Genomic DNA, 17,503 nt, shown 5'->3' on the forward strand with positions numbered 1-17,503 from the left:
CCCGTCGGTTTATGACTGTTAGGGCTGATCCTGTGTCCAATTCCATCTTTACCTGGACTCCTGCTATCTTGAGAGTGACCCAAATGGTTCGGTGATCCTCTGTTGTGATCACATTATGTAGTTTCAGACAACTCAGTTCCCTGCTTTCGGAGTCGTTATCACTCTTTTGTTCGTCTGAACTATTCTCCGTTATCTTATGTACCTTCTTGTACTTTCCTTTGGTCGGTTTCTTATTGCTGGTTGTCTTTCCCCACCTGCAGACTCGTGCTATGTGTCCTACTTTTCCACACTGTCTGCACACTTTGTCTTTGAACCAGCAATCATTCTGGTCGTGTGTTGTTCTGCCGCAGCGATAGCACTTCTCTGTTCCATATGACATTTTGTTTGTGCCATATTCTTGCGGTCTCTGTTGTATCTCTGCAGCGCCCCGTGCTGCTGCTTCATATGATACCGCAATGCTGAAAGCCTTTTCCAGAGTAAGGTCCTTTTCAGATAAAAGCCGTGGCTGGGTTCCTTCACTTTGAAGCCCACACACAAACTTGTCCCTTAAAGTATCTGCTAGTCCCGTTCCAAACTGGCAGTGGTTCGATAGCTTGCGCAGTTCCGTTAAATACTCAGCATTACTTTCATCTTTATGCTGGTTCCTTTTGTGAAACTTAAATCTTTCTGCTATCAGCAGTGGTGTGGGGTTTAAGTGGTCCTGTAGGATTGACACTATGTTTTCAAAATCCCTTTTTACTGGCTTCTCTAGGGTCACTAGGTTTCATAGTAAGCCATACATTTTTGCACCCATTGAATTCAACAATACCAGCGCTTTCTTGTCATCTGGCACTTCATTCGCCTTGCAGTATACTTCTATGCGTTCGACATATGTCGTCCAATCTTCGACTTCATTGTCGAACGCTGTGATACTGCCACTCTTCGGCATTTTTGGGTGTGGTTAGACTGGCTTAAAATGGCGTCTCCCGCGCTTTCCTTTCTCCCCCGCTGCGGCTTAAAATGGCGTCTCCCGCGCTGCTGCCAACGTCACTCTCGGCGGTCCTCGTGGCAAATGGCAGCGCCTCGCGTTTTCCTGCGCGCCTCTCTTCCCCCGTTGACGCTGCTCGGCCCTTGAACACCGGCTGCGCTCTGCTCTCTCTCGTCTCTCTCCCCCATTGACGCCGCTTGGTCCTGAACACCGGCTGCGCCCTGTGCGCTCTGCCCTCTCTCTCCCATCGACGCTGCTCAGCCTTTTTCTGTGCTGCTCGGTCGGGCTCTAGCCCGCCGCTGTCCGGGAAGGGTCTGCGCAGTACCTGTTGCTAGCCCGTTTCGCTGGACCACCGTGACTGGAAAGCCAAGCCTGGCTCTCGACAGCCTCCCCTGTGATGCTCAAATCTCCGCTGGATGACTGGGCAGTTGCCCGTGGTCGACGCCCGTGCTTCTGGACTCAACCTTCTTCCACTGTTCTCCAGGGGCGAATCCCTGGGAGGTGATGCAGAGTTGCAGGTAGGTTCGAATCTGCCTCGTCGCCACTGTTATGTCCGTGTATAATCAGACACAGACTGCGGAGAATGGTACAAACGGTGTTTACTCAACGTGGCTCAGACTGCAACTGAACTGTACAGATTACTACTCAACGTTATATACAGGTGTGGTCACTGCTGGTACTACAGTATACATGAGCTGTAAAAAGTAGTTCTCCCCCTTAAATCATAATCATAATCAACTTTATTGTCATTGTTAGTGCACAAGTGCAGTACAACGAAATGTAGGCTTGCGGCTTACAGTTAGCGCCGGAAAGAGCGCATAGCACAAGAGATTCTCTGCTCCGCCTATCGAAATCAATGTTGTGGGCAGCTGTTAGCCTTGGCCTGCGGTGCCACCGGCCGTTTTCCGGCCTAATCAAATTTCTAGGCCATACTTTGTAAACTTGTGGAAGTTGGAATGGATCGTGTAAGTTGAGTCAGTATAGTGTCGCCCTATCACTCAGAGATTGTTTGGGGCAAAGAATTCATAAAATTAACTGTACATCATAATCAAAATGAACAAAATGTAAGTTATTTGATGTTCAGCCAATGCCCAAGCAACTTGTTTTAAGTATTTTACTTATAGTAATTCTTTAAGAAGAAATCTGTTTCATTGACCTGTGCACATCTGAACCTCATCAGCTGTCTTTTTAGCATCAGGATTTTAAAACAACTAAACTCCCCCAGCATGCATTTAGTGCAGCATCAATGAGCTTTCCTTCTAAAGTAATGACAAATAACATTTCTGATACACGGAGCCTGCTGCTGAAAAATGCTTATTGTCTGGGAAAGCTTGATTAAAGCAATTATCCTGTTTATTGATAAACAATTTTAAAAAGTAGTTAGAAAAACATATATACGGAATAAGGAAAGTACAGCAAACTTGTCCTTCTATAGATAATTTACAATTTGGTGTGTCATGGACTCAACCTAATCTACGCAATCTCCTGAGGACGGCCTCCAGCCAATCACAGGTAAAACCTACAAGTAGACAATGCTCTTTGAAATGTCTTACAGATCTTTGAAGGATGTCAAAAGATGCTCTAGTCTAGGATATCAATCAAATCTTACAACCCATATTGTTCACTTCTCAGCAGTTACAGTCCAGCTAACATGTCCATGGTCTCAGCAGCAAATGTTCTCTGGAGCAGTTAATCATCTGTGTCTGTCCTACTGATACAACCTTCAAACCCTATAACTGGCTATTTATTCAGCTCATTTTTTAAAGGAGTTAATTGATATAGCATCAATGACTTTTGCTCAGTGTCTATGCATGGTGACAAAGAAACCATGCATTGAAAATGGGAAACCACAGATGTCTTTACACTAATGGAATGATGGCATCTTTTTCTGAATAGTTCAGAGATGGAAAAGATCATTATGGCAAGACTGGTCCAAGGAGATATGTATAATCCTTGGTAGGATATACCAAAAAATGTTTTTGGAAGGTGGGGAGTGAGTACTGGCATGACCTGGGTAATATAATCTTTTGTGTTGCAAAAATCATGTAGTGATACTTGTGTCGTATGGGTAGAGGGTATATGTTTGTTGTTAGTCTATTATAAAGAGAGATATTTACACTTCCTGTACTTACACTTCAAAATTACTGCATTAAGCCAAAATGAGATTGGACATTTTATGTGCACCTTTCCTTATATGACATCACAAAGTTCTGTTCCAGTTGTATCATTGGGGATACTTCACTGGAATAAAATTTGAATGCAGGGATACATTATAGTGAAATAACAACAGAAAATGCTGGAAATACTCAGCAGGCCAGGCAGCATCCGTGGAGAGAGAAACAGAGTTAACGTTTCAGGTCTGGGACCCTTCATCAGAACTGAAACGTTAACTCTGTTTCTCTCTCCACGTATTTCCAGCATTTTCTGTTGTTATTTCAGATTTCCAGCATCCGCAGTATTTTGCTATTGTATACATTATAGTGAGATATGCCCTGGCAATTAAGGGAATGGAGTGTGTTACTATAATGCCTGAGGAGTGGTTACCATTCAATTTTAAAAGTCAAATTGCACCAACATGTGGCAGAGATAAGAAAGCAGGAATGAGAACAGGCTGTTCAGCCCATGTAGTTCTCTATCATCTGAAACCTGTTTCAATGTTGTTCCAATTCCCACGCTTACATGACTTGGGGTGACTGGATAAGGTAACAGCATCAGTCCTATCATGTGCAAAAGAATGATACTGCTTAGGACTGCACAACACCAGTGCAGTGCAGAGGGAGGGCTGCACTGTTGGAGGTACCGTCTTTCGGATGAGACGTTAAACCGAGGCCCCGTCTGCTCTCTCAGGTGGACATAAAAGATCCTATGGCACTATTTCGAAGAGCAGGGAAGTTATCCCCGGTGTCCTGGCCAATACTTATCCCTCAACCAACATAACAAAAACAGATTATCTGGTCATTATCACACTGCTGTTTGTGGGAGCTTGCTGTGCGCAAATTGGCTGCTGCGTTTCCCACATTACAACAGTGACTCCATTTCAAAAAGTTCTTAATTGGCTGTCAAGCGCTTTGAGACGTCCGGTGGTCGTGAAAGGTGCTATATAAATGCAAGTCTGTCTTTCTTTCTTTCATTAGTGTCCTGGGATCATGAGCCAGGTTATCAACAAATTCAGAGAATCTGTTATAGGTTTTTATTCTAGTTAATAAGTATAGACTATGAACTTTGTGTTCATTTGGTGCCTAAGCTCTTAGGATAATGAGGATGCCATCTGCTACCTCACCCTCAGATGGTACCGATAGGCTGGTGCTGGTGAAGCTGCCATATGGACAGGTATATCTTAATATAGTGTGTTGTCATGTATGAGTTTGCCACTAGAGACAAATAATGGCCTGAAAAATCTTCAAACCATTTGCCATGGTTTTCACTTAATTTGCCTTTGGGGAGTATTTTATTTCAACCAAAAAGTCTTGATTGAGTCAATGTGTTCAAAGTTGAGGAAATGCTGTTCAACAGATGTGATTTAACTACAGTACATCATTTGAAGTTTACTCTTCATATCTTCCAGCTGACTGTTATCAGGTTTTCAAGAAGGGTGAAAGAACTAGTGGAGTTTATAGCATTCAGCCAAAAGGATCCCAGCTATTTCAAACATATTGCCAAATGACTGCAGGTCAGTTTGAACAGTTTTATTCCGCATCCGCAAAGCTTTTACACAAAAGTTCTGAGGAGCTGTACTTGGTTTTATCACGTGTTACAATTCTTAAATGCAACTAAGTGAAGAAAAGAATGCCAATGTAATTAAGGAAATGACATCATCAATGGGGATTAGTTGTCCTTCCAAATGTGAAATACGCAGAACATTTTGTTGTCAGTTTCTTCTAAAGCCACATTAATGAGCATTATCTTCAAAGAACTGCTGTGAACCATTATCCTGCATGTCTTGACTCAAATTAATCCAGCCTCTCCTGTGCTCTCAAACAGAATCTGGTTGGACTGTGATTCAGCGGCGATTTAATGGCTCTGTGGATTTTGATCGGCTGTGGTTAGATTATAAAATTGGATTTGGGGACCTTCATGGTAAGAATCTGTCACAGGGTATAACACGCCAGCTGCACCATATTCAATTATTAATCAATAGTCAGGGGAGAAAAATTATACTGAATTTCTTTTTACTACTAAATTACATTTTCTTATGAAATTGAGCTAAAATAAAGTGAACCCCAATTAATCAACTTCTTTGTTTCTGACATTGTTTAATATTATTGAATGTAATAGAAATAGTCATCATCTGCAGTATAGTGGGCAGATTCGTAGCTCTCGCTGTCCACAGAACCAAGCTCTGAAGATTGTCTTCTCTTATTTTATCTTATTTTTAGTAACACACCAAGATCCAAGTATGAAGGCCACAATGAAAAAACTTGCACTGTAGTTAATATTGCATGCGCTGACTTTGCTAACAGGACTGATTTATAGTTGAATTTTCAGACCAGATGGTTCCTGCCTTTTTTATTTGTACCATGTATTTAAAGTAAATCTGTACAATATAAATGAAGTATGATACAAAGCCTTACTTTTCCTCCACCCTTCAATCAACTGGTCTCTTTTCTGTTCAGGTGAATTCTGGTTAGGTTTAGAGAGCTTCTATCAAATTGCTCATCAGACCAAATATCTTTTGCGAATTGAACTGGAGGATTGGAAGAATGAGACACGATACATTGAGTATACATTTAGGTTGGGCGGCAAGGACAACAACTATACCCTGCAAATTGGTCAGGTTTTGACTGGAGATCTCTCGTCAGCCATGAGTGACTGTAAAGCACTTCCGTTTTCCACCAGCGATCGAGACAGTGATCTTCACACTGTTATAAACTGTGCCGAGCAACATTCAGGTACGATGCTGTTAATTACAATTAGCAGATGCATTGCCTTATATGTTTCTGACCCATACCAACCAGAAGGTTCACAGGTTCAATTCCCATCATTTCTCACATTACAACAATGACTACAATTCAAAAATACTTCATTGGCTGTAAAGTGCTTGTGACATCCTGAGGTCAAGAAAGGTGCTATATAAATGCAAGTCTTTTATCTGTGTTAGCTGATCTCAATTTTGGTGGCAATCAGGATTCTACAATTGGTCTCAATGCCCTGAGCTGGGGAGGGGGACAAAATAGCAGCTAGGGTTCCTGCTCCACAACATAGTCCAATGGCTCCTGGTAGAAAACTAAATGTACATGGATATTGGTTGAGGACAGGATTGCATGATGCTCTCTGTGGTTGAATAGCCTGCCAACACTGTCTGGAAGCACACCTATATAGAGTATCCACTTGGGTGACAAATGGAAAGTGCCTGGTGCACCTGTAATTGTACCATTGCAAGGAGAAAAGGGGAAAACATTTGAGTAGACGAACAAAACAAAATCTACAACCATGGTGATTACTACTGGCAGAGCAAACCTAGCATATAAACAGCAAATGGAAGCTGTTGCTTTGTTTCTTGTTCAGTATAGTTGGCTCACCAGATTTAAATGTTGTATGACTTGTAAATTGGTTTAGTGGACAAATAAAAATACAGACAAAGTAAAGGTGATTTTTGTTGTGGGTATTTCAAAGCCTCAAATTGTTCATTGATTATTGGCCTGGATTTTGCTCTCAGCAGCAAAGCAACGGCTTTCACCATTCGCCTCGCCGACAGTTGCCCACAGACTTTTTGTGGGCTTGTCAGTGGAGATTTCCATTAATCTGGCGTCTTTTCAGTGTGGCGCCCTGTACAGGGGGTCTGTGGCATCTGTGAACAGGACAAGCAACAGCGAGGCTCTTCAACCAATCAGATTAAAGAATCCTCACTGAGACACGCAGGGCGCGATCTTGCCAGCCCTGGGGAGGCGGGACTGCCAGGAAAATGGCAGAATTTGGGGGCAGGTTGCCAGAATTCAAGACCTCATCAAACTACAGAGAATATCACTGTTTGACAGCTTCACAGAGCTGTCAAACGATGACAATTCATCTGTCAAAATTGTGGATGCAGTGGACTGAATTGATTATTCCGAGTTGAGAAGTGGTTACCTATGGAGTCCCCCAAGGATCTATCCTTGGCCCCCTTCTATTTCTCATCTACATGCTGCTCCTCGGCGATATCATCTGAAAACACAGCAGATTCTACATGTATGCTGACGGCACTCAGCTCTATCTCATCACCACCTCTTTGGACCCTTCCTCTGTCTCTGATTTGTCACACTGCTTGTCCAACATCTAATACTGGATGAGCAAAAATTTCCTCCAACTAAATATTGGGAACATAAGAATTAGGATCAGGAGTAGGCCATACGGCCCCTTGAGCCTGCTCCGCCATTCAATAAGATCATGGCTGATCATTGACCTCAGCTCCACTTTCCCGCCCGATCTCAATATCCCTTGATTCCCCTAGAGTCCAAAAACCTATCTATCTCAAACTTGAATGCACTCAATGACCGAGCATCCACAGCACTTTGGGGCAGACAATTCCAAAGATTCACAACCCTCTAAGTGAAGAAATTCCTCCTCATTTCAGTCTTAAAAGGCCAGCCCCTTATCCTGAGACTATGCCCCCCTAGTTCTAGACTCTCCAGCCAGGGGAAACAATCTCTCAGCATTTATCCTGTCATAATCTCCTCTGAATCTTATACATTTCAATGAGATCACCTTTCATTCTTCTAAACTCCAGAGTGTATAGGACCAATCTACTCAATCTCTCCTCATAGGACAACCCTCTCATCCCAGGAATCAATCTAGTGAACCTTCGTTGCACCACTTCTAAGGCAAGTATATCCTTCCTTAAATAAGGAGACCAAAACGGTGCACAGTACTCCAGGTGTGGTCTCACCAAGGCCCTGCACAATTGTAGCAAGAATTCCTTACTCTTGCACTCCAACCCTCTAGCAATAAAGGCCAACATGCCATTTGCCTTCCTAATTGCTTGCTGTACCTGCATGCTAACTCTGTGTTTCTTGTACGAGGACATCTAAATCTCTCTGAACACCAACATTTAATAGTTTCTCACCATTTAAAAAAATTCTGTTTTTCCATTCTTCCAGCAAAGTGAATAACCTCACATTTCCCCACATTATACTCCATCTGCCACCTTATTGCCCACTGAAGCCATCGTCTTTGGTCCCCGCCACAAACTCCATTCCCTGACCACCGTTTCCATCCGTGACAACTGCCTTAAGCTAAGCAAGACCGTTCGCAACCTTAGTGTTATGTCTGACCCCAAGATGAGTTTCCAACCACATATCCGCTCCATCACCAAAACTGCCTACTTCCACCTCCGTAGCATCACTTGACTTTGACCCTGCCTCAGCTTATCTGCTGCTGAAACCCTCACCCAGGCCTGTGTTACCTCTAGACTCGACTATTCCAACGCTCTCCTAGCTGGCCTTCCATCTTCCACCCTAGATAATCTTGTGCTCATCCAAAACTCTGCTGCCCATATCTTAACTCGCTCCAAATCTCGTTTACCCATCACCCCTGTGCTTGCTGACCTTCACTGGCTCCCGGTCCAACAACGTCTCAATTTAAAAATCCTCATCCTTGTTTTCAAATCCCTCCATGGCCTCGACCCTCCCTGTTTCTGTAGCCTCCTCCAGCTCTACAAGCCTTCGAGGTCTCTGCGCTCTTTCAATTCTGGCCTGTTGCGCATCCCCGATTTTAATCGCTCCATTATTGGCGGCCGTGCTTTCAGCTACCTTGGCCCTAAGTTCTGGAATTCCCTCCCTAAACCTCTCCATCTCACTCTACCTCTCTCTCCTCTTTAAAGATGCTCCTTAAAAATCTATCTCTTTGATCAAGCTTATGGTCATCTGTCCTGATATCTTTTTGGTGGCTCGGGGTACAAAATGCTTTTTAATTGATACCGCTCCTGTTAGGCGCCTTGGGATGTTTTACTACGTTAAATGCGCTATATAAGTGTAAGATGTTGTTGTTGATTCATAGTCATCAAATTCCAGTAAATGTTTTCTCATGATCTTCTAACTCGAACTAAGTGGCACTATTTCCATTACAGCTGCTAGCACATAGTAAACTGCAACATTCTTTTCCCTACAACGTGAACAATTTACGCAGTCACCAAACAGCAGTTAACATGTAGGCCCAAGTTTTTGTAGAAGACAGCAAGGATAAATATTGGGCTACAGGTAATTAAATATACATCAGAATCTGGAATGTACAGGAAATTCACTACACTGAAAACCTAAGGATTAAGCAGTTATTTAAAAAAATCTAGGACAGGAGTTACACATGTAATATGTTTATGCATAAAATGTTCTGTAACTAGCAAGAAGGATTATATTAACAACCTTAATTAATTCTACTTATTGGTTTCTACACATTAACAGGTATGGACTCCCATTGTTATTGCTCCTCTAGCCTTGTTTAATTAATTAATTTTGCCAATAGTTGCAAATGAAATCACCCTGGACACTCCTGCAACTCGGTTTTAGAGTGGCCCAGGAGCAAGTCTCTTAACTGCCCCTTCTGCCAGAGAATGGGGGGGAAGGAAATACATTTTGGAAATTAATTTTAATCATATACTTGAATTTTAATATTGCTCAAAACGGATTCATAAATGACGTAATGTGGAGGAGTGAAAAAAGGTTTGAATTTCCTGACCATCTGGTAGAGTGAGAGGAGTCATGAAAATTTTGACCAGGCCCCAGTTGACCAATTTTTGTTTTTGGATGTCTGATTTGGGTGAGAACCACAACCATCCAACTCAAAACCATCTCGAACTTGTCCCGAAATATTTGGATGAAAAGGTATTTGTGCTAATGTTACTTGACAGAAAGTTTTGTGCAAACTGAAATTAGAATGTGGTCTTTCTTGCTTTAGGTGGCTGGTGGTTTAGTGCGTGTGGGGAAGCAAATTTGAATGGGAAATATCTCCGAACCAGAATCAATAGGAGGCCAGATCGGAAGAAAGGAATTTTCTGGAAGACTTGGAAAGGCAATTATTACTCTTTTAAATCCACACTACTAATGGTCAGGCCAATGAGGATTATGAACTAAGGAAACATCCTGAACTTTTGTGAACTTGAGAGTGACAAGTACAAGCAGCTGCACTAAAGTTTACATTCCTAGAGGTTTATTTTGTTAGTTATCAGCACAACAACTAACGTCACATGATAATTCACCATTAGAACTGGAATGCCGAAGTTTCACATCATGTTTTTGTGCCTTGTCTTTATTTATTATCATTAAAACATTATAATGATTATATAACACAGAGTCCAATGGATTGGAATGCCAACATTGCCATTTAATGCCCCTGATGCTGGGGAGAAAATCCAGGGGACAGTTCCCATAACTGAATTACGATGGGATTGATTATAGCTTTGGGGCGGCTGATCGACAGAGTGAGCCCATTCCGCGGGCGAAGAGGCTGGAGTCATTTTGAGGTCCCAGCCTCATTTAAATGGGAACAGCAAGCTGCGAGTGCCAAACGAGCATATCAAAGCAGCTTGCCGGATTCAGGCCGGCCCACTATTGGGCAGCCCAGAAGCCAGCAGCAAGGCAAGTCCCGGAAGGATGTCTTGATGATGCGGGGGAGGGGGAGGGCGGGGAAGTCCAGGGCAGCAGCAGCCCAGATTATTTTTGGGGGGCCCGGAGGAGCACTTCAACTCCTCTTTGCCCCACAAAAATAATTTTAAAAACGTACCTTTCCAGAGCCTCTTCAGTTTTATTGCCAATGAAACTGGTCAGAGAGTGCACAGCATATGTGTCAACCAATTCTATCCTACAATGGCAATTGGAGCTCTATATATGTCACAGGGCCTTCCGCCTGAACAAGCAGGTGCTTTGGCCGCCCACTGTTAGGCCTCTCAAAGTGGCAGCGGGCAGATTGTTGGCCTTAACAGGCCAGTAAGTCTACCAACCTCATTTCGAGGCCATTACTGCCGATTTCAGCAAATTAAAATGAACCCCTAAGTTATTACTTCTAATGTTCAAAGTGTCTATTTGACATAAACCTTTCATGTGCAATTTTAAAAATGTGGTTCTCTCCTGATGGTTCACTTAGTAAGGGAACAGCCCAGTGCAGAACTAAACCACACAGACCAAGTTGGTTCCACATTTGATCCCTAATTTGTACAGAGATACCTAATCTCAAGCAGGGTAGTGATGGGGGCACTACAATTGACTTCATAGTCCTGGACTAGGAGAGGTGAAAAAGATTCAGTGATCCCTGATCACATACGTGGATGTTGAGAGAGGCATGCTTTGGGCTAGCTAGGACTTCCCCCACAGTAGAATAGCTGGCCGGCATTTGTTGTCTCAGCTCACACATGAAGAACAACCAGAGGGAGGCCAACTCCCATGGATTCATACTCAGAAGGGAAGAAAATTGAAGGTGAAAAAATGTGAGACCAGAAGAGTAGTCTTCATTGGCCTGAAAATGGCAAAATTACAAGGGCAAATATTGTATCCGATATCTTTGCCTCTCCACTTCACCCAACCAATTGCAGGTACTTTGCATTTTCAGTGTATTGCCATTTTATTTTTTGAAGTTTTCAGAAGTTTAGACGCATACTTTTCTGAAGTCATTATGCATTTTTATTGCATGCAGTAAGAGTAGTAGTCATTTTAGAAGTGTATACTGTACATCTCTGTTGGGTTTATTTTCTAAGGACATGGCTCCACCCACCCTCACAAATGTTATCTGGTGCATTTTCCAGCACTTTTGAATAAACTTTCTAGAAATACATGATGTGTGTGTATACTACTTCAAATTGGCTTCGTACTCCTGGACTAGGAGGGGGTGAAAAAGATTTAAATGAGAAAATATAGCTCAATAAGCTGAGCAAAAAACACTGTAATGGTGAATCATCAATGTTGTGCTCATCTAGTAGAATAATACTTGTGCCTCTTGTGTTCACATTATAGTATTTGGGAATGAACTTGGAGCAACGTTAAAATGTAAGTGCATGCTTCGAAGTATTTTCTAAAATGCAGTTCCTTCCTTGTTTTTCAGCACAAGCTATAGTCAGGTGATTTGTTATTACGACTAATCTTTTTTTGAGCCTAGAAATGACTTTTGCACATATTAGTGGCTTCACCTGGTGAAGCAATAACACAGGACTACATGCATGCTAAATCGCAGAAGCAGCATGCTATAGACAGAGCTAAGTGATCCCACAACCAATGGGTCAGATCAAAGCTCAGACTAGATGCAGGAAGGATGTTCCCAATGGTCGGGGAGTCCAGAACCAGGGGTCACAGTCTAAGGATAAGGGGTAAGCCATTTAGGACAGAAATGAGGAGGAATTTCTTCACCCAGAGAGTGATGAGCCTGTGGAATTCTCTACCACAGAAGGCAGTAGAGGCCAATTCATTAAATATATTCAAGAGGGAGTTGGATATATTTCTTAAGGCTAAAGGGATCAAGGGATATGGGGAGAAAGCAGGAACAGGGTACTGAATTTGGATGATCAGCCATGAAGGCATTGAATGGTGGAGCAGGCTCGAGGGGCCGAATGGCCTACTGCTGCTCCTATCTTCTATGTTTCTATGTCCTGCCACATCCAGACGTGAATGGTGGTGGACAATCAAACAACTAAAGGGAGGAGGAGGCTCCATGAACATGCCCATTCTCAATGATGGAGGGGCCCAGCATGTAAATGCAAAAGACGAGGCTGAAGCATTTGCAACCATCATCAGCCAGAAGTGCCCAGTGGATGATCAATCTCGGCCTCCTCCTGAGGTCCCCACCATCACAGACCCAGTCTTCAGTCAATTCAATTCACTCCACATGATATCAAGAAACGGCTGAGCACACTGGATACAGCAAAGGCTATGGGCCCTGACAACATCCCGGCTGCTGTGCTGAAAACTTGCGCTCCAGAACTAGTCGTGCGTCCAGCCAAGCTGTTCAATACAGCTACTACATTGGCATCTATCCAACAAAGTGGAAAACTGCCCAAGTATGTCCTGTCCACAAAAAGCAGGAAAAATCCAATCAGGCTAATTACCGTCCCATCAGTCTACTCTCAATCATCAGCAAAGTGATGGAAAGTGTCATCGACAGTGCTATCAAGCGACACTGACTCACCAATAACCTGATCACCGATGCTCAGTTTGGATTCCACCAGGACCACTCAGTTCCAGACTGCATTACAGCCTTGGTCAAATTAAGGACAAAAGAGCTGAATTCCAGAGGTGAAGTGAGTGTAACTGTCCTTGACATCAAGGCAGCATTTGACTGAGTGTGGCATCAAGGAGCCCTTGTAAAATGAAAGTCAATGGGAATCAGGAGGAAAACTCTAAACTAGCTGAAGTCATACCTAGCACAAAGGAAGATGGTTATGGTTGTTGGAGGCCAATCATCTCAGCCCCAGGACATAGCTGCAGGAGTTCCTCAGGGCAGTGTCCTCGGCCCAACCATCTTCAGCTACTTCATCAATGACCTTCCCTCCATCATAAGGTCAGAAGTGGGGATGTTCACAGATGATTGTTCAGTTGGAACAATGTTCAGTTCCATTCGCAGCTCCTCAGATAATGAAGCAGTCCATGCCCGCATGCAACAAGATCTGCACAACATTCAGGCTTGGGCTGAGAAGTGGCAAGCAACATTCGCACCACACGAGTGCCAGACAATGACTACCTCCAATAAGAGAGAGACAAACCACCTCCCCATGACATTCAACGGCATTACTTTCATCGAATCCCCCACCAACAACACCCTGGGGGTCACCATTGACCAGAAACTTAACTGGACCAGCCACATAAATACTGTGGCTACAAAAGCAGGTCAGAGGCTGGGTATTCTGCACCGAGTGTCTCACCTCCTGACTCTCCAAAGCCTTTTCACCATCTACAAGGCACAAGTCAGGATACTCTCCACTTGCCTGGATGAGTGCAGCTCCAACAACACTCAAGAAGCCCGACACCATCCAGGACAAAGTAGCCCGCTTGATTGGCACAAAACTAAAAATTAAAAGTAAAAATAATCGTTTGAAGGAGGCGGAGTGTAAATTGAGTGGGAGGCCCAGAGGAGCAGCGGCAGCGGAAACAACAACAACTGCAAAACCACTAAAGTGACGTCACAACCAGGGAGGGAGTGATTGGTGAGTAGCTTGTAAGTGTTTCTAGTTAATAGTCTATTAAGTAAAGGCACGGCAGGGCAGTTCAGTTCCATGGAATGCACATCCTGTGCCATGTGGGGACTCCAGGACACTTCCCGTGTCCTGGACAACAACTTGTGCAGGAAGTGTCGTCAACTGGAGGAGCTCGAGCTCCGGGTTTTGGAACTTGAGCAGCAGCTGGCGTCACTACAGTGCGTCCATGAGGCTGAGAGCTTTGTGGATAGCATGTTTCAGGAGGTGGTCACCCTGCAGATAAAGAGTGTGCAGGCAGAATGAGTATGAGTGACCACCAGACAGAAGAGGAGGACCAGGCAGGTAGTGCAGGAGTCCCCTGAGTGCATCTCGCTCTCCAACAAATATTCGGTTCTGAGTACTGGTGAGGGCGATGGTTCCTCTGGTGAGTGCAGCCAGAACCAAGTCTGTGGCACCACGGGTGGCTCAGCTGTACGGGGGGGGGGGGGGGGGGCGGAGGAAGAAGAGTGGTAGGGGATTCGATAGTTAGTGGAGCAGACAGGTGTTTCTGCGGCCGCAGATGTGACTCCAAGATAGTATGTTGCCTCACTGGTGTCAGGGTCAAGAATGTCACCGAGCGACTGCAGAACATTCTGAGGCAGATTTCAGGGAGTTAGGAAAGAGATTAAAAAGCAGGACCCCAAAGGTAGTAATCTCCGTATTACTCCCGGTGCCACACGCGAGTAATAGGAGGATAGCACAGATGGATGCGTGGCTGGAGAGATGGTGCAGGAGGGAGGGCTTTAGATTCCTGGGGCATTAGGACCGGTTCTGGGGGAGGTGAGACCTGTACAGGCTGGACAGGTTGCACCTCAACAGGGCCAGAACCAATATTCTCGCAGCGAGGTTTGCTAGTGCTGTTGGAGAGGGTTTAAACTAATTTGGCAGGGGGATGGGCACCATAATGTAACATTAGAAAGGGGAAATAAAGTGCTCAAAGGATTGGGAGAGGCAGAGAGCACTAAAGTAAAAAATAGTAAGGTATTGCGGGGGGGGGGGGGGTCAAACTAAGAGAGAATACAGGATGGTCTAAGATGGGTTTACAGTGTATGTATGTGAATGCACGATGTGTAGAAAACAAGGTAAGTGAACTGCAGGCACAAATAGTCACATGGGAATATGATGTTGTGGCAATAACTGAGACCTGGCTCAAAACAGGGCAGGATTGGGTATTAAATATTCCTGGTTATAAAGTGTTCAGGAAAGAAAGGAGGTGGTGTGGCAGTATTGGCCAAGGAGAATGTTACAGTACTGCAGAGGGAGGATGTCCTGGAGGGTTCAAGGACAGAATCTATATGGCTAAGAAATAATAGAGGTGCCATTACACTACTAGGTGTATTCTATAGACCACCAAATAGTGGGAAAGATATGGAGGAGCAAATTTGCAGAGAAATTACAGAGAGGTGCAAGAACTATAGAGTAGTGATAATGGGGGACTTCAACTATCCTAATATAGACTGGGATTGTATTAGTGTTAAGGGCAAAGAAGGGAAAGATTTTCTGAAGTGTGTTCAGGAGAACTTTCTTGATCAGTATGTTTCTGGCCTGACGAGGGAGGAGGCATTGTTGGATCTGGTTCTGGGGAATGAGGTGGGTCAAGTGGAGCAAGTGTCAGTAGGTGAACATTTAAGGAACAGTGATCATAGTATCATAAGGTTTCGATTAGCTATGGAAAAGGACAGGGAGCAATCTAGAGTAAAAATGTTTAACTGGGGGAAGGCCAATTTCAGTGGGATGAGAACGGATCTGCCTAGGTAAACTGGAATCAAAGATTGGCAGGCAAAACTGTAATGGGCTGCCTTTAAAGAGGAAATAGTTCAGGTACATTCCCACTAGGGGGAAAGGCATAGCAACTTAAGTCAGGGCTCCCTGGATAACGAAAGAGATAGAAAATATGATGAAGCAGAAAAAAGCGCATATGACAGATGTCAGGTGGCAAATACATCGAGAATTAGGCTATATATAGAAAGGTCAGAGGAGAAGAGAAAAAGAAAATAAGAGGGGCAAAGAGAGGGTATGAGAATAGAATGGCAGCCAACATAAAAGGCAATCCAAAAGTCTTCTATAGCCATATAAATAGTAAAAGGGTAGTAAGAGGAGGGGTGGGGCCAATTAGGGACCAAAAAGTAGACCTATGCATGGAGGCAGAGGGTATGGCTGAGGTACTAAATGAGTACTTTGCATCTGTCTTCACCAAGGAAGAGGATGCTGCCATAGACATAGTAAAGGAGGAGGTAGTGGAGATACTTGATAGGATAAAGAGGAGGTATTAGAAAGGCTGGCTGTACTTAAAGTAGATAAATCACCAGGAGCTGATGGGGTGCATCCTAGGATGCTGAGGGAATTGAGGGAGGAAATCACGGAGGTACTGGCCATAATCTTCCAATCCTCCTTAGATACAGGGGTGGTGCCAGAGGACTAGAGAATTGCAAATGTTACACCATTGTTCAAAAAAGGGTGTAAAGATAAACCCAGCAACTGCAGACCAGTCAGTTTGACCTTGGTAGTGGGGAAGCTTTTAGAAACAGCAATCAGGGACAAAATTGGACAAGTGTGGATTAATTAAGGAAAGCCAGCATGGATTTGTTCAAGGCAAATTGTGTTTAACTAACTTGATTGGTGAGGTAATAGAGAGGGTTGATGAGGGTAATACAGTTGACATAGTATACATGGATTTCCAAAAGGCGTTCGACAAAGTGCCACATAATAGGCTTGCCAGCAAAGTTGAAGCCCATGGAATAAAAGGGACAGTGGCAGCATGGATACGGAGTTGGCTAAGTGATAGGAAACAGAGAATTGTGGTGAACGGTTATTTTTCGGACTGGAGGAAGGTATACAGTGGTGTTCCCCAGGGGTCGGTTCTAGGACCACTGCTTTTCTTGATATATTTCAATGACTTGGATTTGGGTGTACAGGGCACAATTTCAAAATTTGTAGATGACACAAAACTTGGAAGTATAGTGAACAGCGAGGAGGAGAGTGATAGACTTCAAGAAGACATAGACAGGCTGGTGAAGTGGGTGGACATGTGGCAGATGAAATTTAATGCAGAAATGTATGATGTGATACATTTTGGTAGAAAGAATGAGGAGAGGACATATGAACTAAATGGTATAATCCTGAAGGGGGTGCACGATCAGAGAGACCTGGGAGTATATGTGCACAAATCATTGAAGGTGGCAGGGCAGGCTGAGAAAGCGGTTAAAACGCTTACGGGATCCTGGGCTTCATAAATAGAGGCAGAGTACAAAAGTGTGGAAATGTTGATGAACCTTTATAAAACACTGGTTCGGCCCCAACTGGAGTACTGTGTCCAATTCTGGGCACCACACTTTAAGAAGGTTGTGAAGGCCTTAGAGAGGGTGCAGAAAAGATTTATGAGAATGATTCCAGGAATGAGGGACTTCAGTTAA

General features: G+C 43.8%; 2 protein-coding genes across 4 annotated transcripts in view; one reads left to right on the forward strand and one right to left on the reverse strand.

Moving 5' to 3' along the window:
- The window catches only part of LOC147124256 (angiopoietin-related protein 3-like), a 45,597-nt gene extending 35,057 nt beyond the window's left edge, over window positions 1–10,540 (forward strand). Inside the window, exons 4-7 of the mRNA XM_085984356.1 lie at window positions 4,533–4,637; window positions 4,949–5,044; window positions 5,581–5,856; window positions 9,833–10,540. Coding sequence (XP_085840482.1) covers window positions 4,533–4,637; window positions 4,949–5,044; window positions 5,581–5,856; window positions 9,833–10,008 — 653 coding nt within the window. The 3' untranslated portion in view covers window positions 10,009–10,540. The remainder of the gene's footprint in view (window positions 1–4,532; window positions 4,638–4,948; window positions 5,045–5,580; window positions 5,857–9,832) is intronic.
- Window positions 1–17,503, reverse strand: part of dock8 (dedicator of cytokinesis 8) — a 430,422-nt gene that overhangs the window by 171,263 nt on the left and 241,656 nt on the right. The window lies entirely within an intron of this gene.

The sequence above is a fragment of the Somniosus microcephalus genome, chromosome 1 (assembly GCF_052327205.1).
Source record: "Somniosus microcephalus isolate GS21.2 chromosome 1, FLI_Smic_1.0, whole genome shotgun sequence".
Lineage (NCBI taxonomy): Eukaryota > Metazoa > Chordata > Chondrichthyes > Squaliformes > Somniosidae > Somniosus > Somniosus microcephalus.